Raw genomic sequence first — 24,499 nt, 5'->3', positions numbered from 1 at the left:
GCAAAGGGTGTTAAAAAGACAAGCCTGAAGGCTCTGTGCCTCAATGCGAGAGGTATTCGCAATAAGGTGGACGAATTAACTGCGCAGATTAGTGGATATCATGTAATTGGCATCACGGAGACATGGCTCCAGGGTGACCAAGGATGGGAACTCAACATCCAGGGGTATTCAACATTTAGGAAGGATAGACAGAAAGGAAAAGGAAGTGGGATGGCGTTGCTGGTTAAAGAGGAAATTAATGCAATAGTAAGGAAGGACATGAGCTTGGATGATGTGGAATCGATATGGGTGGAGCTATGGAATACCAAAGGGGCAGAAAATGCTAGTGGGAGTTGTATACAGACCACCAAACAGTGGTAATGAGGTTGGTGACAGCATCAAACAAGAAATTAGGGATGCGTGCAATAAGGGTACAGCAGTTATCATGGGCGACTTTAATCTACATATTGATTGGGCTAACCAAACTGGTAGCAATGCGGTGGAGGAGGATTTCGTGGAGTGTATTAGGGATGGTTTTCTAGACGAATATGTCGAGGAGCCAACTAGAGGGCTGGCCATCCTAGACTGGGTGATGTGTAATGAGTAAGGACTAATTAGCAATCTTGTTGTGCGAGGCCCCTTGGGGAAGAGTGACCATAATATGGTAAATTCTTTATTAAGATGGAGAGTGACACAGTTCATTCAGAGACTAGGGTCCTGAACTTAAGGAAAGGTAACTTCGATGGTACGAGACGTGAATTGGCTAGAATAGACTGGCGAGTGATACTTAAAGGGTTGCCGGTGGATAGGCAATGGCAAACATTTAAAGATCACATGGATGAACTTCAACAATTGTACATCCCTGTCTGGAGTAAAAATAAAACAGGGAAGATGGCTCAACTGTGGCTAACAAGGGAAATTAAGGATAGAGTTAAATCCAAGGAAGAGGCATATAAATTAGCCAGAAAAAGCAGCAAACCTGAAGACTGGGAGAATTTTATAATACAGCAGAGGAGGACAAAGGGTTTAATTAGATGGGGGGGGGGGGGGGAATAGAGTATGAGAGGAAGCTTGCTGGGAACATAAAAACTGACTGCAAAAGCTTCTGTAGATATGTGAAGAGAAAAAGATTAGTGAAGGCAAACATAGGTCCCTTGCAGTCAGATTCAGGTGAATTTATAATGGAGGACAAAGAAATGGCGGACCAGTTAAACAAATACTTTGGTTCTGTCTTCACGAAGGAAGACACAAATAACCTTCCGGAAATACTAAGGGACCGAGGATCTAGTGAGAAGGAGGAACTGAAGGAAATCCTTATTAGTCAGGAAATTGTGTTAGGGAAATTGATGGGATTGAAGGTCGATAAATCCCCGGGGCCTGATAGTCTGCATCCCAGAGTACTTAAGGAAGTAGCCCTAGAAATAGTGGATGCATTGGTGATCATTTTCCAACAGTCTATCGACTCTGGATCGGTTCCTATGGACTGGAGGGTAGCTAATGTAACACCACTTTTTAAGAAGGGAGGGATAGAGAAGGCGGGTAATTATAGACCAGTTAAGCCTGACATCAGTAGTGGGGAAAATGTTGGAATCAATTATTAAAGATGAAATAGCAGCACATTTGGAAAACAGTGACAGGATCGGTCCAAGTCAGCACGGATTTATGAAAGGGAAATCCTGCTTGACAAATCTTCTAACATATTTTGAGGATGTAACTGGTAGAGTGGACAAGGAAGAACCGGTGGATGTGGTGTATTTGGACTTTCAAATGGCATTTGACAAGGTCCCACACAAGAGATTGGTGTGTAAAATTAAAGCACATGGTATTGAAGGTTATGTACTGACGTGGATAGAGAACTGGTTGGCAGACATGAAGCAGAGAGTCAGGATAAACGGATCCTTTTCAGAATGGCAGGCAGTGACTAGTGAGATGCTGCAGGGCTCAGTGCTGGGACCCCAGATATTTATAATATACATTAATGATTTGGATGAGGGAATTGAGTGTAATATCTCCAAGTTTGCAGGTGACACTAAGCTGGGTGGCGGTGTGAGCTGTGAGGAGGACGCTAAAAGGCTGCAGGATGACTTGGACAGGTTAGGTGAGTGGGCAAACGAGTGGCAGATGCAGTATAATGTGGATAAATGTGAGGTTATCCACTTTGGGGGCAAAAACACGAAGGCAGAATATTATCTAAATGACGGCACATTAGGAAAAGGGGAGGTGCAACGAGACCTGGGTGTCATGGTACATCAGTCATTGAAAGTTGGCATGTAGGTACAGCAGGCAGTGAAGAGGCAAATGGTATGTTGGCCTTAATAGCTAGGGGATTTGAATATAGGAGCAGGGAGGTCTTATGCAGTTGTACAGGGCCTTAGTGAGGCCTCACCTGGAATATTATGTTCAGTTTTGGTCTCCCAATCTGAGGTAGGACGTTCTTGCTATTGAGGGAGTGCAGCGAAGGTTCACCAGACTGATTCAAGGGATGGCTGGACTGTCATATGAGAGACTGGATCAACTGAGCCTTTAGTCACTGGAGTTTAGAAGGATGAGAGGAGATCTGATAGAAACGTATGAGATTCTGACGGGACTGGAGAGGTTAGATGCGGGAAGAATGTTCCCGATGTTGGGGAAGTCCAGAACCAGGGGACATCATCTTAGGATAAGGGGTAGGCCATTTAGGACTGAGATGAGGAGAAACTTCTTCACTCAGAGTTGTTAACCTGTGAAATTCCCTACCGCAGAGAGTTGTCGATGCCAGTTCATTGGATATATTCAAGAGGGAGTTAGATATTGCCCTTACGTCCAAGGGGAGGCATGATAGGTCCAAGTCAGCATGGATTTGTGAAAGGGAAATCATGCTTGACAAATCTTCTGGAATTTTTTGAGGATGTTTCCAGTAGAGTGGACAAGGGAGAACCAGTTGATGTGGTATATTTGGACTTTCAGAAGGCTTTCGACAAGGTCCCACACAAGAGATTAATGTGCAAAGTTAAAGCACATGGGATTGGGGGTAGTGTGCTGACATGGATTGAGAACTGGTTGTCAGAAAGGAAGCAAAGAGTAGGAGTAAATGGGGACTTTTCAGAATGGCAGGCAGTGACTAGTGGGGTACCGCAAGGTTCTGTGCTGGGGCCCCAGCTGTTTACACTGTACATTAATGATTTAGACAAGGGGATTAAATGTAGTATCTCCAAATTTGCGGATGACACTAAGTTGGGTGGCAGTGTGAGCTGCAAGGAGGATGCTATGAGGCTGCAGAGCGACTTGGATAGGTTAGGTGAATGGGCAAATGCATGGCAGATGAAGTATAATGTGGATAAATGTGAGGTTATCCACTTTGGTGGTAAAAACAGAGAGACAGACTATTATCTGAATGGTGACAGATTAGGAAAAGGGGAGGTGCAAAGAGACCTGGGTGTCATGGTACATCAGTCATTGAAGGTTGGCATGCAGGTACAGCAGGCAGTTAAGAAAGCAAATGGCATGTTGGTCTTCATAGCGAGGGGATTTGAGTACAGGGGCAGGGAGGTGTTGCTACAATTGTAAAGGGCCTTGGTGAGGCCACACCTGGAGTATTGTGTACAGTTTTGATCTCCTAACCTGAGGAAGGACATTCTTGCTATTGAGGGAGTGCAGCGAAGGTTCACCAGACTGATTCCCGGGATGGCAGGACTGACCTATCAAGAAAGACTGGATCAACTGGGCTTGTATTCACTGGAGTTCAGAAGAATGAGAGGGGACCTCATAGAAACGTTTAAAATTCTGACGGGGTTAGACAGGTTAGATGCAGGAAGAATGTTCCCAATGTTGGGGAAGTCCAGAACCAGGGGATACAGTCTAAGGATAAGGGGGAAGCCATTTAGGACCGAGATGAGGAGGAATTTCTTCACCCAGAGTGGTGAACCTGTGGAATTCTCTACCACAGAAAGTTGTTGAGGCCAATTCACTAAATATATTCAAAAAGGAGTTAGATGGTCCTTACTACTAGGGGAATCAAGGGGTATGGTGAGAAAGCAGGAATGGGGTACTGAAGTTGCATGTTCAGCCATAAACTCATTGAATGGCGGTACAGGCTCGAAAAGCCGAATGGCCTACTCCTGCACTTATTTTCTATGTTTCTATCCTTTGTTATTAGATTAGAAAAGATTATACAGACAGTCCAATATCTCATTGCATTCAGGTATTAACGTACTGCAACACAGCAGTAAGGCACTGCCATCACTGGTTTATAAGAACATAAGAAATAGGAACAGGAGTAGGCCATATGGCCCCTCGAGCCTGTTCCGCCATTCAATATGATCATAGCTGATTCGATCATAGACTCAGGTCCACCTCCCTGCTCGCTCCCCATAACCCCTTATTCTCTTATTATTTAAGAAGCTGTCTATTTCTATCTTAAATTTATTCAATGTCCCAGCCCCTACAGCTCTCTGAGGCAGTGAGTTCCACAACCCTCTGAGAGAAGAAATTTCTCCTCATCTCAGTTTTAAATGTGTGGCCCCTTATTCTAAGATTTTGCCCTCTAGTTCTAGTCTCTCCTATCAGTGGAAACTGATCCACCTTATAAAGCCCCCTCATAATCTTATACGTTTCGATAAGATCACCTCTCATTCTTCTGAATTCCAAGGAGTAGAGGCCTACTCAACCTTTTCTCATAAGACAACTCCCTCATCTCCGGAATCAACCTTGTGAACCTTCTCTGAACTGCCTCCAAAGCAAGTATATCCTTTTGTAAATATGGAAACCAAAACTGCACACAGTATTCCAAGCGTGGCCTCACCAATACCCTGTACAACTTTAGCAAGAGTGCCCTGTTTTTATACTCCATCCCCTTTGCGATAAAAGTCAAGATTCCATTGGTCTCCCTGATCACTTGCTGTACCTGCATGCTAACCTTTTGTGTTTCTTGCACAAGTACCCCCAGGTCCCGCCATACTGCAGCACTTTGCAATCTCTCTCCATTTAAATAATAACCTACTCTTTGATTTTTTTCTGCCAAAGTGCATGACCTCACTTTCCAACATTATACTCCATCTGCCAAATTTTTGTCCACTCAGTTAGCCTGTCAATGTCCTTTTGCTTATGAACTCAACCAGGTAAGTACCTAGTAAGATACCCAATGGAACAGAGGCTCCTGCCAGAGAGAGGAGAAAACTATGGGGTAGGAAAAAAAGACAACCCTTCACCACTCAGAAATTTCAGGTTTCAGTGAAACTGCATTCTATTTCTGCTTTCTCCCCAGGTCACACACCATTCCTTGGCTCAGTGATCTCTTTCCATTTAAGCTTGCGAGCAATGCAGGATTGACCTCTTTTCACCCACAGATTGCTCCTCTGTCTCCTTGAAGGTGCCATATCAGACTATCCAGCTGAGTTCATAAACAAATTTTACAAGTGCTTCTCTCAATTCTAATTATATATTGAATTTTTTTCCAAAGGGGGAAATTAAAAATGCTTTGCATGTTTGCTAGTGTGGCTAAGAGGGCTAACAGACCTAGAGGAGAATCAAGATACACCGGAGTGAAACTCCAGAGTGTATAGTCAGAAATTTAGTTGCATCATTCTCTATAAAATAAAATAAAAGATTTGCATTTATATAGCGCCTTTCACGACTACCAGGCATCTCAAAGCGCTTTACAGCCAATGAAGTACTTTTGGAGTGTAGTCACCGTTGTAATGTGGGAAACTCAGCAGCCAAATTGCGCACAGCAAGCTCCCACAAACAGCAATGTGACCACGACCAGATAATCTGTTTTTGTTATGTTGATTGAAAGATAAATATTGGCCAGGGTAGCTCCCCTACTCTTCTTTGAAATAGTGCCATGGGATCTTTTATGTCCACCTGAGAGAGCAGACGGGATCTCGGTTTAACATCTCATCCGAAAGACGGCAGCTCCAATAGTGCAGCACTCCCTCAGCACTGCACTGGAGTGTCAGCCTAGATTTATGTGCTCAAGTCCCTGGAGTTGGACTTGAACCCACAATCTCCTGACTCAGAGGTGAATGTGCTACCCACTGAGCCACAGCTGACACTTGTGCAACTATAATAATTATCCAACGACAAAGCTTGAAGGAAAGAATCTAATTTTTAAAAAGTGCAGGATTCGTACAAAGCTCCTATCCTCTGTGCAAAATTATCTGGAACTTGTTCTTACCAAGAGGATAAAGCAGCTTTGGGGTTTGCCTCCTCCACCGGGTTTCATCCTCATGTGAAAGTACATCATGCGGTTTGTGCTTGTACGGCTCGGTATAACATGTCATTTTGTCCAAAAAGCTGTAAACCTTCAAAAGAAAGTAAAATGGCAACAACTGAACACAAACTCGCCTACACCAGCTAAAGAGAAAATAAACAATTGCAGCTAATATTCTACATCAGTCAAACAAAACTATACATTGTGACCCAAGAATTTTGTTTCATTTAGTCCTATTTCATTTCATCATCATAGGCAGTCCCTCGGAATCGAGGAGTATTGCAGTCAATAATACTGTGCAATTCCCAAATATTATATTATAACTCTCTGCGGTATTAAAAGGTGCATTGCATCAAAGTAGGGATCTTGCATACATGCGTTTCTTCGAATCTCTCTTTTTAAAAAGGTTAGGTAAGCTTATTCATACCTTTTTAGCAGTGGATTTGTCCGATATAAGTGCAGATAGTAGCTGCAGCAGTGGTGCCATAGACTGCGGGAACATTCCACAATTGTTGTTCAACAAAATAGCCAGACCTGCTGTGGGCTCCTGCAGAGAAAAAGAGAGACAAACACACACAAAAGGGAATCAGAATTTCCATTAAATGTTATACAGGTAAAATCATTGCTATTTTAATTTTACCGGTCAACAATTCCACAAAAAACAACTAAACATCCTGGGCTTCTCCCATTACTCTATTTATGCTCCTATCAAGCAAAGTTGGTCCCATAGGCAGCTGTATGCCTGCTATGAACTGAAAGCATATAAAATCTTGTGCATGGAGTGAGAGGCAGGGTGCCGCAAGACTAACAATTATTCTTTTTTCAAGTTACAAGCTAAAAAGATATACGGGATGCCCACCATACTCTCAATTGCTTCGATAAACAGAAAAACACTACGCTGGTAGACCATAGGAAAAAAGGAACACAGGAACTGCTGGACAAAAAAAAACAAGATACCTGCTACCAACCCAGTAGTCACATGATACAACGCTAATGGACTAATCGCAGCAATCAATCCAATGCCTCCATCTCCTCAATCAATTTGATTCGCTCTGTTCTATATCCTCGCGCTAGCTGCAATATCTGCGGCAACCAGAATGTACACAGTATTCTAACTGGGGTCGCACCGAGTTATAAAGTGGAAGGATTACCTCACTATTTCGGCTCAATATTGTCCTTGTAATACATCCCAACATCTGATTTGCTTTACTCACTGTCACCGAGCATTGTTGCGGTAGTTTAAATTTATTGTCAAGCAGGACTCCAAGCTCTCTTATTTTCCATGCACGTTATTTTTTCCCATTTAAGTAATAATCCCTTCCTGGATTTTTGTCCCCAAGTGAAGTACTTTGTATTTCTCTACATTGAATTTCAACAGTCTGCCCAATTCCTAAGTATGTTCACATGCTCCTGTAGCTTATCCTGGTCAGCTTTGGAGTTTACCATGTTTTTAAGCTTTGTATCATTTGAATATTTAGCCACTGTGCCTGTGACTCCTAGCTCCACATCATTTATGAAGATATTAAACAAGAGGTCCTAAAACTGATCCATGTGATAACATTCTCCCAGGCTGAAGACAATCCCTGGACCACCTCCCTCTGGGTTCTATCATTCAACTAATTATGTTTCCATGATAAACTATTTCCACTGATTCCCACTTTCTTCATTTTCAATACAAGCCTTTCCAGACCCACTATGTCAGGCTAAACTACAAATGTATTTATTGTGAGCTATGCAATTATACAGAAACAAAATAAAGCAAGTGAAAAGCAATACTGTACTTAACTACCACTGGCACTTGAAACCATTTTCAAAGGCCAAAAAAAAGATTTTTCAAAAGGTTTAGAAACTTCTTATGGGAACTAAGCTTGATGGAGTTGTGTCTCACTGTTGTGTTGTGCGGCTAAAAGGCTGAAATAAGTTAACTGAAGACACAACAAAATGCTGTAGAAGGTACACCAGATGCTCAGTCCAACAGCACATCTTTCATAATGGGTAAGTGGTGTTTATTTTATAAAGAGAAAAACAGCTCTTTAACAGGTCATTAATCATTAATAATTATTTCCATCAAGAGGTGGATGGGAAGTAGAAAAAAGCTTGTTTCATCATCTGTGGAATTGGTAATTACATATGGCATGCCATTGTGAAGGTAATCATAACAGCACTTTCAGCTGACAGAAACTTGTCACCTTAAATTGTTTTTTGGATCCTACTAGAAAAGATCAGTGTCAGTACCTTCTTTGCAATCTTTAGAGAAACATAATCTGATGTACTCACAGTATCCCAAAAAAGTTCAGCCAGATTCGGGGCTGCAAACACCTCACAAGCTACATTAATCAAGTGCTGAAAGAGAAGAAAAATCGGATCAAGTCAGTCTACTTCGGAAAAGCACAGAAAGCATATATAGTAGCTCAGTAACAAAAGTATCAAAGTACATTCTACCATGAAACAATACAATAAAAATGAAAAATTGTCAGTTCTGATCATGCCCAAGCTATCAGGAACAAACAGGGTAGAAAAGCCCCTTGAGACGTCACCATCTACTGCAGCTGCAATACTGAAATAGAATCGCTTCAGTTCCCTTAAGAATTACATGTTTGGAACAATTTTACCCATTAATGAGGAATAATACGATACAGGACAGGACTATAGTTAGTTTAAGAAGTTTTTTTTTAATCTTATCGGCTAAGGGAATCTTAAAATAAATCTTGGCAATTTTTTAAAAACTTAGTAGGGGTCACTTTGCTAATGCCAGTGACAAATCTATTTGCAAACTTAAAAAAAAAAAATTATATAGGACAGCCTCCTGCTCAATTTTGAATTCCACATTAGCAAAAGCAGAGCAGAATGGTATAGCATGTTGGGGGTAGAGAGTGGTGAGGCACAGGTTTGATCCCTGCGAGACCGAGCTCCTCCTACTGCCTCGGAGTAGGTGAAAGGTGCATCCGTGGGATAAAAGTCAAAAGGAACAATCTTCCAAAGGGCACTATTGAGCACTTCCTGAATATCAGTTAAGAATGGCACTGGCTGAGACCTGCTTGCAGGTAACGATTCAACTCTGGTTGGTGCAACGCCTAGGGAAACAAGGATGACAGGTAAAGAGGAGAACATTAAAAAAAATTAAAAATCAGTATTGGCTTGATATGTGTAATGTATTTGCTTCATGGGTTCTTTGCTAAAGAATTCATAGCAACACATTGCTAATAAGAACTAGTTGTTTTATTAGCGACGGTATAACAATCACACTATACATTACCAGGCTCACAACCACCTGCCTCATCGTGAATTCCCCAAACCCAAATGGCTGGGGTTTTATTGAGTCTTGTGAACATCACTTGACTAAGCCACTCCCAACTCAACACAGCACTACCAAACTGCGAGCATACTCACAGATGCGTACATTACAATATGTACCATCACTTTGACTGGCATCAGTGATCACAAGTTTAATTAATCACAGGCAAACTTTTTTTCTTATGGCTACAAATGTAGCCAAATTAATGGTTTGCACCTAACCAGCAAGTCCTGTCCACTCTGTAGAAACTCTATAAAAGGAGTCATTTCAATACAATTTTTTTGTTAATAGTTTTTACAAAAAAAAAACTGATTTATAGGCATCAGCAATATAAATCATGTGTTGGACTTACAACAACATAGCGATAGAAGACATATCTGCTCATTATGAAATCCAACATACAACAGGATTATTACACAGTAGTCGATTCCCTCTAGACATTGCTCACAGGGAGTGAAGATGAAGTGTAGTGTTCTGGTGAAGCGGGATTGGACTGCAGGAGGTAATTGGGCCAGGCATAATTCAGTCCCAATTTTGAATTTGTACACTGTCCTTATTTTTATATCTAATTTATTTTATATTTCTGATACCATCATTTTTATGGTCAGGAATTTCTCTAATACAGGTGCAACGTCCCGAATCCGGATTTCCGAAAAGTGGAATTGTCCAAAAACCAGGCATTTCGGCGAGCGGCGAGGTCCGAAATCCGGCATGAATTCGGTCCACGGAGAGGTCCAAAATCTGGCAAAACCCAAAATCCGTCACGGATTCGGTCCACAGCGAGGTCCGAAATCCAGCAAAACCCAAAAACCGGTACAGATTCAGTCCCGAGGATTCCAGATTTCAGACGTTGTACCTGTAGTAGGTTTCCACTGTTATATACTAATGGTCAATAAAAATGTCATATTTTGTACCTGTTGATCTCCCAAAGTTTCTTCTTCAAACGACGTTAAGACAAATGAGAGCAGTCCATAGATGCACATTCGAGCAGTACTGGCTGTACACTGAAACACACACACACAATGCAATCACTGCATTTTTAAAGGAATCTGAGGTAGAAGTAAATATCCTGCTGTCCAGCAGGTGACAAGTAGACTAGCGTAGGGAAAATAATGGCAGTTTGCTCAGTTCTTAAAATTTGCCCAATGTCAAACTTTTATGAAAATTACACATGCAAATACTTTCCCTCAGTGCTAGACAACCATTATCTTTGCCCCACAAAATATAACCTGCTGCATGGTACTTGTTAAGTATATATTTAAGAGTATCATTTTTTTTCCCCCAACTTAGAATATAACTATTTTTAGAAATAGAAAAAGGCTCCAACAAACCTTTTCCAACTGTTTTCAACCCTACCTCTTTTCACTAGATTCAGAAACACATTTATACTATCTGCGTTCCTCCAATTCTGGCCTCTTGTACATCCTCAATTTCTTTCGCCCCACCATTGGCAGCTGTGCCTTCAGCTGTTCAGCTCTCGAGCTCTCGAGTTCCTTCCCTATAACTCTCCGTCTCTCTCCTCCTTCAAGGCGTTCCTGAAAAGCTACCTCTGTGACCAAGCAACTATCCTAATATCTCATGTGGCTTGGTGTCAAATCTTATCTGATTACGTTCTTGTAAAACGATTTGGGATATTTTACAACATTAAAGGCACGATATGAATGTAAGTTGTTATTGTCATATTTGCTTTAATGGTTTTCTATGATAATTCATTCCACAAGTATATCACGAGAACCTTACCCTGCTTAACCAAGTTGGGTAGGATCTGCTCTCTGCAACAGGGTAAACAGTTAGTAGTTTCTGTTACAGTATTTGCCCAGATAAATTTTTTCAAAGCTTTTCCTAACATTGGAAAATTCAATTAAGAATACACTACAAAGAATACAGACCAAGACTATTGCAGTGGCTCATTCATAAACTAGAAATGGCAATAATTCAATCATAGCTGTAAATCTTTGTATTTGCCATAATTACCCGACACAGGTACTATTTAACTGGTTGCTGTACGGTATCTGTCCCATGGGCAGACTGGCTTTTACAATACCATTCCCTCCACTACAAACATGTTTCCTTTCCTCATAAGCTCCCTTGAACCTCATGTTTTTGCTTTGTCTTTCTCATTTATTATTCCAATCTACAGATAAGCACTGTAATATTACTTGCTACAGACTGCATGGTTGAGATGCCAAATTGATTCTTCCTTCGCTGAATGACATAAGACAGGTGACAAATGAATATACATAAACCCCAGAACATGGTTTCAATTTTAAGCAGTGCTCATGCAAGCTCCGTTAAACAATAGCATACTGCCTTCCCACACTACTCACATTGTTTCCTCCACTGCCAAGTGCCTTAAGCATCTGTGTCATGTGCTGGAATGCATTCTGCTGAATAGCCGTGCTCCCCAAGCGCCTAATTACGTGACTTGATTCATCCACGCTCAAAGTATGGCGCAGCAGAGCCCAAGACAGCAGCACCGGTGCGTGGTGTGGTATGTCCCCTAATGTGAGCAGCAGCTTGTCCATCTCCTGTAAGGAAGAGATAAATTTGATAGAAAATTTGCATCAGGCTAATTATCGATAACGGGATTTTAAAAGTCCAGCTGTAAACATGACAAGTGTCACACAACTCAAAATAACAGCAAAAAAAAAAAGAACTTGTTGGCTGATATCAGATACAATTAATAGCATATACAAGAATCGGATCAATGTAAAACAAATGAACTGCTAACTAGTTTTCAATTGTTGCAAAATCTGGGGCTCTCACTTTTCAATCATGTAACATCATCAATTACAATAGAAAGAGAAAAGAAAGAGAGAAACAAACACACAGAGAATGTTTTCTCTATCAGAACAAATGAAAAGGCAATGGATCTGTGCATCTCTGGCAAAATACTCAATCACTATCCAGAGGATTTCCACGTAAATCCCACAGAGTTCTCAACCACATGGTCAATAAGAAAGTCTTCTATTTTTAAAACGATATATTTTAAAAACGGGGTGACTGCTGCCAACAAACCAGAAGCAACGCAGAAGCATGCTGCGGATAACTGTCAGATCCCAAATTTTAAAAATAACGTTCACAACAGACAGCGGATCTGAAAAGTGCTGAAGCACATTACTAATCAAGCTTGATCAATGTTACTGGATTGGGTTAATGTTATTAGGTTGGGTTAATGTTACTGGTGATTTTTCCAGTGCCTCAAAGGACAAACAACAACTTTAAAAAATAAACTCACAGTTTGAATTTTATTTAAAATTAACGCTTCTAATAGAATAAATCCACTTCTTTATGCCTCATTTTGGGAAGTCCTGCAACAACAAACAAAAAAACCCACAGGAACTGCGCATGCACAGCTAATTCCGGTTTGTTGGCTGCAGTCGCATCCTTTTAAAAATTGTTCATTCTAATCCAGTTAGGTCAGTTTAAGAGCGGCGTAGTGGGAAACCCAATTGATAATTTCAGGATTAGAGCAAAATACTGTAAAAAGTTTTTAGAAATACCCAAAATATCCTATTAAGACATACTCACACAAGGACAAAGAAAAAATACTGGCCCGGAATTTGCGATGGGTAACGACAGCAATCTGTCTGAAACTGACCGCAACTTTAGGATTTAGCGCATGCACATCTAAACGTAGAAATCCTGAAGTTGCAGTCGGTTATACATTGCTCCGACACAGGCTGCCTGTGCACCCCCCCCCCCATCCACACCCACACACAGCCGGCAATCTGTGACGTCACTGCAGAATCACCGTAGGAAGCCCCTACTCTCAACGCTGCAATCAATTGAACGTCTAAAAAGGTAAACCTCGCCACGGAGATCTGTGGGCAGCTTTCTTCGGGTCTTTTGCTTCACCACCGACCGCAAATTACGGGTCATTGTAACACATGAAATCAATAGCAGACACTTACACCAGAGAAACCCACTTGCATTGCTCAATTGTGAGTAAAAGTCATAAAGCTCACAAATTCCACAGTTTCAAAATGTTAACCTGCATCAAACAATGCCCTGAATTAAATTAAGCCATGCTGACAATCACTGTTCTACTCTATTCCTCTCCCATTACACAGGACCCAACATACAGCATTTCAGTCATAAAAGGAAATAAATAGTTACCTGGCAAACCTCCCGAGCGTTAGCAAACTGGTGTTGCTCTACTCGCTCTTCTAGAGCACATTTATGTAGGAAATCGATGTCCATTCCTTCTACCAGGATCAATGTGCTGAAATACCTACAGAGAAAGATCAGAACTCATATGCCCGAGTGCCATGGGAGAATGGATAGAGGATCTATCCATATGATAAGAATGTATACATATAATCAGACAGAAGCTATTACTGCAATGTTTAAACTCTTCAAATCTCCCACAGTTAAAATTGCCGGATGCCAAAAATAACAAAGAGCAACGAAAAAGTGAACTGGGGCTGATTTAACCATCATTCATAGCCCTTTAAACATTTAAGATTTTTTTTTTTTTGCTCACTAATTTTCCTCCCCTTCTGAAGGCATCAACAAGTTGCTGGAGTATGGTACTATGGTGACGTGGGCCATGTGTTGACAAACTACTGTTCCACACAAAGTGCATCACAGCGGAGCCCATCCTGTCCTCACTTCTAACCCAGGGGACGCAGCACACTTATCACCAACCCATCTGAAGTCACCAATCCATCTGAAGTCACCACAAGCTGGGCATTACAATTATTGGGCACTCACCAGATATTTCTCATATACTTGGTGCAAAGGACCACTCCCATAAGCAAGCTCTTGCATTCTATAAATCAAAGTGTGACCTTATATACACAATACTTGCTAATGTAGCATTTTTTAAATTCATTCATGGGATGTGGGCGTCACTGACAAGGCCAGCATTTATTTCCCATCCCTAATTGCCCTTGCTAGGTCGTTTCAGAGGGCAGTTAAGAGTCAACCACATTGCTGCAAGTCTGGAGTCACATATAGGCCAGACCAGACAGCAGATTTCCTCCCCTGATATTAGTAAACCAGATGGGTTTCTATGACAATCCGGTAGTTACATGGTCACCATTACTGGTACTAGCTTCTTTTTTTTTTTAAATGCCAGATTTTAATTAACTGAATTTAAATTCCCCAGCTGCCAAGGTGGGATTTGAACCCATGAGTCCAGACCTCTGGATTACTAGGCCTGTAACATAACCGCTATGCTACGGTTCCCGGCATTGCCAAGTGTCGAACAAAACAACTTCGTTGCAGAAAATTTCTCACTAAAACAAGCCCTCTCATGCCTTCCTAGACTTCAGATAATGGAATGGTCACCACTCTAAGATTGGGGCTAAGAATACTATTTATCATATTTGTTAAAAGTAAAAATTAAACTGTAGTAAAATATTAACACATTATAACATTCAACCTGCATTTCTGTGCACAAGATAGTAAAAGACGAAATGTTTCAACCAACTCTGATCAATGAACTAGGACCAGCATTTGAAACAAAACTTATACAAGGTTGGGTGTGTCTCACAGAGCCTTCATGTGCTTCCTTCTACACAGGATTTAGTGTAGAATACTTGAGCTAGTCAAAAGTTGAATATATTTTTTGCCCTGGGCATGAGCTGTCGATCAAACCCTTGCCTCAGAGGCATCCATGTCTTTTGCCATGAGAACCAAGATTACTCAAGTCCAGAATTCGCAGGCACCAAGATTGCTACTCACAATGGCACCTGGCTATTTTGTCTTGCAGAACAAAGCCAGCTCCGATAACCCCGCCATTGGGAATGTTTTCAGTAAACAAATTAAAGAGCCTAACGTTTAATTCTACAAGGCCTTTTTTGTTTTAAGTGTTCAACATTAAATGAGAGTAAACTAGCAAGAAATATAAAAACAGATAGTAAGAGCTTCTACAGGTATATAAAAAGGAAGAGAGTACCTAAAGTAAATGTTGGTTCCTTAGAGGATGAGACTGGAGAATTAATAATGGGGAACAGAGAAATGGCAGAGACTTTGAACAAATATTTTGTATTGGTTTTCACAGTAGAAGATACTAAAAACATCCCAATAATAGATAATCAAGGGGCTATATAGGGAGGGGGGGAACTTAAAACAATCACTAAAGAAAAAGTACTCAGTAAAATAATGGGACTAAATGTGGACAAGTCCCTTGAACCTGGTGGCCTGCATCCTAGGGTCTTAAAAGAAGTGGCTGCAGAGATAGTGGAAGCAAAATTCCCTGGATTCTGGAGAGGTCCCAGCAGACTGGAAAACCGCAAATGTAACGCCCCTATTTAAAAAAAAGGAGGCAGACAGAAAGCAGGAAACTACAGACCAGTAGCCTAACATCTATCGTTGGGAAAATGCTGGAGTCCATTATTAAGGAAGCAGTAGCAGGTCATTTGGAAAAGCATAATACAGTCAAGCAGACCCTGTACAAACCAACGCAACACCTGATGCTCTGTCTACAGAAAACTGCGTACAGTTTTGGTCTCTTTATTTAAGGAGGGATATACTTGCATTTGAGACAGTTCAGAGGTTCACTAGGTTGATTCCTGAGATGACTTATGAAGATAGGTTGAGCAAGTTGGGCCTGTACTCATTGGAGTTTAGAAGAATGAGAGGTGATCTTAAAAAGATACTGAGGGGTCTCAACAAGGTAGGTGCAGAGAGGATGTTTCCATTCGTGGGGGAATCTAGAACTAGGGAGTATAGTTTAAGAAATGGGGTCGCCCATTTGGAACTGAGATGAGGAGGAATTTTTTCTCTTTGAGGCAGAGAATTCCACAGATTTACGACCCTCTGAGAGCTGTGGAGGCTGGGTCATTGAATATATTTAAGGTGGAGATAGACAGATTTTTGAACGTTAAGGGAGTGAAGGGTTTATGGGGAGCAGGCAGGGAAGTGGAGCTGAGCCCAAGATCAGATCAGCCATGATCTTATTAAATGGCAGAGCAGGCTCAAGGGCCAAATGTTCTTATGTAAATAGGATAGATTTTTAAACTGTCACACTGGAAATTGAACCTGGTACCTTTCTAGTCTGCATGGCCCAGCTACACATTCAAAAAACTCGCTCAGCCATTAGGGGAACCCACCTTTAAACATTTAGATACTATTTTTCACAAAAGACCTGGGTTTATTATGCACATAATTGTTAAAAGCATGCAGCTGGATGAACAAAAACCTATTTTTAAAAGTATTTGCAACACTGGATGAATCTACATCCCTGTCTCTTTTTTTTCAGTCCTTGCATTTTACGTTTATCCCCAATTGAAGCCCATTTCACTGTTTGTATGAAACCAGAATTCAACCTATGATTAAGGCAGAAATTAGGGGAACAAGTGTATGCAAATATACCTTAAACACATACTTGGACAGTGCCATTTTGCACTGCAGCAATGGGAGCAAGAACCATTCTAACGTGTCACCGAAAAGGTGGAAGGGAGTGGTTGAAAGTGGGGAAATCCTACTGTTGTCAGAATAAATTGCAGCACGAGTGAAACATAAGCCAAAGTCTCTAATGTAATTTCAGAACATTAGGTACCAGTGTAACACTCAGTAAAAGATGAAATTTACATGTACTATTCTTCAACAGTTTGTCACTGGAAATTTCAAAATCTATCCACATAACATTGAAGGATCACCAAACATTTCAACTGCAAATACTTCAAAATCCAAACCACCTCAAAAATTACTTTTAACCATTTGTACATCAATCTTTTCATCTCCAGCGTACACTCACCCAATGCGATCAACTAGCCCATCCATGCTTTCGTCTATAAGATGTCTGTTGGTTTGTCTGGCTCCAAATCCTTGCTCTTTAAATATCCGTGCGAAAGCCAGGAGATCTTCCGGTCCCATCTCAAAATAGGCATAATATAGGAAGATAATCTCCAAAATAAGGGCCTGCTCCCGCAGGCACTGTACAAACCAACGCGACACCTGACGCTCTGTCTACAGAAAACAGTGAAAGTGGGTATGTAACGAGGTCTGTTATACCAGAGTGGAACTGGAGTGCGCTCTGATCAAGGAACGGGAAAAAGTGACTGAATAATGGAAGATCCTGTAGCACAAGTTGTTTTTGGAGATTTATGAAATTTTATATGTAAGAATAGCTATATCTTGTGCGGGCTGCAGCTAAAACGGATGATCCCTATAAAATACAGAGAATTTGTAAGTGTACAGCATCCAGCCAAAATACTTTGTTTGGAGAAATGGTTCTATAGGACTGGCTACAATCTGTACATCTCTACTGAGAAGTAAACAATTCACTGATTCACAGATGGACAATTGAGGTTCATCTACTCTCACTGAGTTTCAAAGAATGGGGAGATAATCAGCAGAAGCAGTGTGGCCCCGCAGAAACACTTCCTGTCGGGTGATCATGGACAATGGCCATGTAAGGACTCAGACTATGATGTTACTGCCTTCCTATGAAGTGGAGGAAATAAAGCAACAGGAAACAATAGTTTGGGAGAGGGCGAGGTAAACAATATACAAGGGGCTAGAATTTCCCCAGCGCCCGACTGCTGCCCAAAAACCGCCAAGTCTGGGAAGATAATCACCGGCGAAAACTTCGAGAAAAAAAATTAAAACCCACCGAGTAAAAAATATGGGCTTTGCACCCCCAATCTGGGCGGAAAAGTGCAATTTCGGCTAGCTTTGGCAGTGTCTAAAGAAAATGGGCGAAAAATTTAAAAATCTGTTGGGCCTAACAGCAAAAAAATTAAAATAATTTTTTTTTTTAAAAACCCAACTAAAAAAATCCCCAAAACATTTTTAAAGTAAATCATCCCAACAGATTTTGAAAATAAATAGTAAAAAACCAATCACTTACCTTTTTCTTGCAGAGATCCTCGTGGGCGGTTTAAATTTTTTTTTTTTTTTTTTACACTTTTGGGTCCCCGCTCAGCCAAAGGTCGCGCCAGGGTAAGCTGCGGACATTGCACGCCGGCGGTCCTCTCCCCAGCGGTACTTCGAAACCGCCGGCATGCCTCAGGTAAGGAATTATTCACAGACCTGGTTCTCACCCAAAACCGCCAAGAAACCGGGCGGCGACGGAGTGCAAATTCTAGACCAAGAAATCTAAACAAATGCAAAAATCAGGGCATTTACATACCATAAGATTCCCATGTGTTTCCCAAGTTGGAGCTTCAGTTCTGAACAATTCTTCAAACTGCTTCCGATAATTCACAACCAGCTCCTTCTCCAGCTTGTCCACACATTTTGAATACTCTCCCTATGGAACAAATCAATAAAAATAGGTAATCAGCTGTCACAATTAATATATAGCCAATGGTACCTTTGCACAGTTCAGAGAAAATCAATGAAAAGTATGTACTGATCTACCATATACTGGCCAGAAGTAGCATATCGAATGTATGTGCATCTGATCAGTGGTACTGTAACATTTCCCAACAGTTCAGTAATGCCATTTAAAATTCACCTGACTAGTTCATTTCTGCATTAATTCAACTTACCCTGTACGGGTGTCGTTCATCTTGAAAATATGTGAGTAGGTATAGAACACAACGTAGCGTGTAAAGTCTTTCTTCATAATAGTATTCTGCAATCTGAGCACAGGAGGACAAGAAATATACAATTTATTTCAAGGAAAACACTCAAAATAGAAAAACATGCAAGAATTATTAGCCAATTTCAAGCTGGACAAAATCATTAGGTTTTAAATTTGAGGGTCCGTAACAAATATTTTTTTAATGTATTATAATTTTGCCTTCCACGGATTCAAATTCATTGAAAGACTAAATGATCCAAGCCACGCATTTCATTTTGTAATCAGCAGGCAAGGCAAAAATGGCCAACTTTTCCACATGGTCAAGGCAGATGGCCCCACTTTCATAAGCCTGGTGGCTCAGCTTTCATATATCAGAAAATACAGTTAAAGAATATTATTACGCCAAGGAAAGATCACTAAAAAACTAAGTATTTCCCTAGTGCCTCCCAGTTTTTTAGCTGAAAGAAAATTATAAAATGGTATTTAATTGCTTATTTCAAAGATAATTGCGCATCAGACCACTGTGACCAAACACTGCTTTCACACTCATTTCCAGATTGTTGTATGACACTGGGTACAATCTCTCCCATTTCAGTACTGAAGTCAGGAAAAACATTGAGTGCTCTGATGTCATCCCACATCACAGTGCTCCGAAACGAGAGCAGGAAACAGTACTGCTTCGGAAACTCCCAAATTGTGAGCCACGTATTTGTGAATCGAGCAGTAAAAAAAAACTCAAACAAGTATGTGTTCAATTCATTTTTTTAAATTAAGGAACTGTACATACCCTTTACTAGGAAAAAACACTGAAGAATGGCTTATGAGCCTGGAGCATATTCCTTTAATAGCTTTGTTTTTTTTTTAATCTTTCACATCAAGTTATTAAGTTCCTCCTTCATCTCTCCCATACGCAAATCAGGAGACATGGGCCCAGAAATTGCAGGAGGAGGCTTCTCCGGGCAGATACCTCCGACTTGAAAAATTTCTACGAATTTACCTGGTGGTCTGGGAGATTCAGAGACTTGTGGTCCTGGGCCTCTGCGTGAAGGCCTGCGTAGAGGCCCAGGTATTCCAGGGACATAGGCGCTTCACACACGTCCCTGGGATCATGTGGGCTGGCCCAACCAGTCAAAGTTGGGATATTCCCATTCATACCTATGGTGAGTTTCATATGTATGGAATCATCATAACTATGAATGGGAATACTCCCAAAAACACACAAACATGTAAAATGTTTTTTTTTAAATCACATATTTAAAATTAATCAAAATGGAATTTAATTAATTTAAAACAAAAATTTAATTTAAAAAAAATAAATTTACATATTTTAAAGGGTCTAAAAATAAACTTACCTTATTTAACAGGATTTTAAATGTATTTTTCTATCCTTTAAAAGTCTTACGCAGATAAAAGCAAGCCTTACGCCTGCTTTTATCAGTCGTAAGAATATCATGGGCATTCGCTGGGCAGGAGTTAGGCAAATAACCCAAATCTCCATCGGAGGAGGCCCTTTACTTCCGGATGCGTGTAATCTGTCAAGAGGATTCTTGACAAATCACAAGTTCTGGATTTAGGCGCATGTCTAAACCCGGAACTTGTGAGGCCCCTATGGCCGTGTGTGCACCTTGTATGCACCCGTAGGAGCTGCAAATTCAGGGTCATGAGTCTTTGATCTGACAGCAAATGTCCCTCTGTTTTTCCTCCCCCTTGTGTGCAGTCACAACTTCGAGTCAGCATCGCCCTGCAGCAGCATGACCGAGATTGGGAACTCAGCAGGGAGGGAGGGGCGGGGGATCAAATCTGCATTTTCTATCATCATGGCAGTACGTGTTGGCTGCAGACAGGGGCTGTACTTTTTAATGTTTAAACATAACCACTTACCTTCAGTTGCAGGGCCTGGCTCTGTCTCTCATCCTGCAACACTACCTGAAAAGAACAAAAGAAACAAATGAACCAGCTACATAGTAATAAATCCCATCTGTCAACACCCACGGTAAGAGTTTTTTCTGAAACGCAATACGACTGTGAATTTAATGCCGGATTTATACCGAAAATTCGAGGCTGAATCAGACCCTAATTCTAATCTCCAATTGTCAGTATAAGTTCTACATGTCAAATCAGTTATCAATTTCAAGTGCATCACACTGGCATGCTTTCATATCTGGACCAAATCAAAGGCAGTATAAATAGCTGGTAGATAGTCAGTCACAACCAAATCGATTATGTCATTTATTATAGAAAGAAAGGAAACTGGGATAATACCAGGTGAAAAATTACCTCTGTAGGTAAGAATGCCTTTCTCATTAATGAGGTACCCTATTTCACCTCATGAAACTTTATTCCTCCAGAAAGTATCCATGCTTGATCCATTAAAACGTCACTGCCAAAGGATCCATACCTTTATTGAGTCCTTTGTGCCCCTGTAATCCTCTTGAAGATACGACTGCAATATTTGAACACTCTGCTGTTCATCCAAACTCTGTCCAAAAACAATAAATCAATTATCAGAACAACTGAATGATTTTAACAAGGTGTGCATTTTTCATGCCTTTTTTAATAAACAGATACTGTGAGAAATCAAACACAATGGAATTTAATTTTAAGACCGTTGGTTCGAAATGTAACAGCACCTCACCTTGAATGGAGTATGAAAGATATAAACTAACCTGAAAGTACTGGTTTATAAGAATATGCAACAATAAAAAGTTAGCGATGAAAACATTTTTGAGCCATCTAAGGTCACCCTTCTAATAAAGAAATAGATAGGCCAGATGGTCTTCACTGTTACTGTCAGGTTTTAGGTCATTTTGAACTCTGAGCTTCCAAGCATTTGAAAATGGGTTGAGACCAATGTTCCATCTAAGCTGCGAGGTATCACACAGGCCACTCACAAGCTTTTCCATTTGAAATACCGCGCATTGGCAGAAATTTCACAGGACCATGCATTGAAATAAACAGGCCGCACATAACAAAGACAATTTAGAGGGAACATTAGTTGAGACAGCCCTGAACTCCTTTTTGTGTTGGACCATTCCACCTGGCAGAAATTTCCATCCCTTCCATGTTAGAGTCAAACACAGGTCCCAACATGAGACCACATGCTAACTCACTGGGCCTCCGACCAAAAAAAAAATCCAAGAGTACCTGGTGGTCCCAGAGGAACGAACACTTGCGCTCCAAGGCCCAGCCCAGCACGAGGCCCACGTATTCGACGAGACTGGATCGACTAGGCTTATATTCACTGGAATTTAGAAGAATAAGAGGGGATCTCATAGAAACATATAAAATTCTGATGGGACTGGACAGGTTAGATGCAGGAAGAATGTTCTCGATGTTGGGGAAGTCCAGAACCAGGGGTCACAGTCTAAGGATAAGGGGTAAGCCATTTAGGACCGAGATGAGGAGAAACTTCTTCACTCAAGAGAATTGTGAACCTGTGGAATTCTCTACCACAGAAAGTTGTTGAGGCCAGTTCATTAGATATATACAAACGAGAGTTAGATGTGGCCCTTACGGCTAAAGGGATCAAGGGGTATGGAGCGAAAGCAAGAATGGGATACTGATGTTGCATGATCAGCCATGATCATATTGAATGGTGGTGCAGGCTCGAAAGGCCGAATGGCCTACTCCTGCACCTATTTTCTATGTTTCTATTTTTCTATTCTAGGAGCGTAAGCACATCCTGGGATCGCGTGGTTCTGGACCACCAATCACAATGTAATATTCTCATTGATAGTTATGGGAGCTCTGAGCTCCCAAAAACACTTCACTTTTTAAAAATTAAATGTTTTAGAGAAAAATGTATTTTTTTGAATTTTTAAAAATGTTTTAACAGTGTTAAAATATACTTACCTTCATAGACAGGGTTTTTAATATAAAATAATACATTTTATTTTTTCTATCTACTAAAACTCTTACGCCGGTAAAATCAGGCCTTACGCCAGGCGTAAGAGTTTGAAGGACATTCGTTGGGCAAATAGCCCAAATCTCCGCCCAAGAAGGCCCTTCTCCCGGGGATACGTGCGATCTGTCAAGACATTTTGACAGATCAGAAGTGCTGGGTTCAGACGTATGTGCTTCGCGGCCTAAACCTGGAATTTGCGGGACCTCTTCGGGCACTTGCGCATATCGGGGAGGTCGGAATTTCAGGGCCACCGTGACACCTAAAACTATAATTGTAATACGCACCAAGAATTTGCTAATCCGTAGCCCAAGTTCCTTCAGCGGCGCTACCACTTCCTTATCAACCTTTAGCTTCTCCCCAGAGGATACACTGCAAGCGAAACAACCAGCTGAGTCAATATCTGCAGGTGATAAGCTTCTTAACATTGACAGCTACAAAAACAGGAAGCTATCTTGTCCTGAACAGCAATAGTTGGGGGCTGTTTATTAATTTCCACAAACAAATCAGAAGTAATCTCAGCATATGAACATATACACTGGGGTCATTTACACCCACTGATGGTACTCACCCATTGGGTTAATTTACACCTGGCTATCCCATAGGTTTTATTTATATTCAACCAACAATACCTACCCCCATTGAAGTAATTTATATCCACTGACAAAACCTACCTGCTTATACGTCCTGTGATCACTCATTTTCACACACTAATGCAAATTACAATCGCCTTACTTACATATACTGTACAACCCATCTCCACTCTCAAAGATATACCTCAAACTATGGGGAAAATAAATCTAGTCAGCCTAACAAAAAAGTAATCATATTATCCAGCTATGAATATGAACCTCACTATGTTTAGACCATTTATTTAAGGTCCACAGTACATAAGAAATAGGAACAGGAGTATGCCATACGACCCCTCAAGCCTGCTCCGCCATTCAATAAGATCATGGCTGATCTGATCATGGACTCAGCTCCACTTCCCTGCACGCTCCCCATAACCCCTTGTCGCTTAAGAAACTGTCTATTTCTGTCTTAAAGTTATTCAATGTTCTAACTTCCACAGCTCTCTGAGGCAGCGAATTCAACAGATTTACAACCATCAGAGAAGAAATTTCTCCTCATCTCAGTTTTAAATGGGCAGCCCCTTATTCTAAGATCATGCCCTCTAGTTCTAGTCTCCCCCATCAGTGGAAACATCCTCTCTGCATCCACCTTGTCAAGCCCCCTCATAATCTTATACGTTTTCGATAAGATCACCTCTCATGCTTCTGAATTCCAATGAGTAGAGGCCCAACCTACTCAACCTTTCCTCATAAGTCAACCCCCTCATCTCTGGAATCAACCTAGTGAACCTTCTCTGAACTGCCTCCAAAGCAAGTATATCCTTTCGTAAATATGGAAACCAAAACTGCACGCAGTATTCCAGGTGTGGCCTCACCAATACCCTGTATAGCTGTAGCAAGACTTCCCTGCTTTTATACTCCATCCCCTTTGCAATAAAGGCCAAGATACCATTGGCATTCCTGATCATTTGCTGTACCCTGCATACTATCCTTTTGTGTTTCATGCACAAGTACCCCCAGGAGCCGCTGTACTGCAGCACTTTGCAATCTTTTTCCATTTAAATAATAACTTGCTCTTTGA

At 41.0% G+C, this 24,499-nt stretch overlaps 1 protein-coding gene across 1 annotated transcript in view; it reads right to left on the bottom strand.

Moving 5' to 3' along the window:
* The window catches only part of nup188 (nucleoporin 188), a 95,488-nt gene that overhangs the window by 61,612 nt on the left and 9,377 nt on the right, over positions 1-24,499 (bottom strand). The window contains exons 4-15 of the mRNA XM_070863838.1: positions 23,134-23,218; positions 21,344-21,424; positions 20,827-20,871; positions 18,911-19,003; positions 18,550-18,669; positions 17,173-17,384; positions 13,584-13,698; positions 11,792-11,992; positions 10,379-10,468; positions 8,447-8,512; positions 6,597-6,716; positions 6,134-6,260 (exon numbers count right to left, since the gene is read on the bottom strand). Coding sequence (XP_070719939.1) covers positions 6,134-6,260; positions 6,597-6,716; positions 8,447-8,512; positions 10,379-10,468; positions 11,792-11,992; positions 13,584-13,698; positions 17,173-17,384; positions 18,550-18,669; positions 18,911-19,003; positions 20,827-20,871; positions 21,344-21,424; positions 23,134-23,218 — 1,355 coding nt within the window. The remainder of the gene's footprint in view (positions 1-6,133; positions 6,261-6,596; positions 6,717-8,446; positions 8,513-10,378; positions 10,469-11,791; positions 11,993-13,583; positions 13,699-17,172; positions 17,385-18,549; positions 18,670-18,910; positions 19,004-20,826; positions 20,872-21,343; positions 21,425-23,133; positions 23,219-24,499) is intronic.

This window comes from Pristiophorus japonicus, chromosome 20 (genome assembly GCF_044704955.1).
Source record: "Pristiophorus japonicus isolate sPriJap1 chromosome 20, sPriJap1.hap1, whole genome shotgun sequence".
In the NCBI taxonomy this organism is placed as follows: Eukaryota; Metazoa; Chordata; class Chondrichthyes; family Pristiophoridae; genus Pristiophorus; species Pristiophorus japonicus.
The sequence above is the reverse complement of the archived record's forward strand: the minus strand, read 5'-3'. Positions and strand labels throughout refer to the sequence as shown.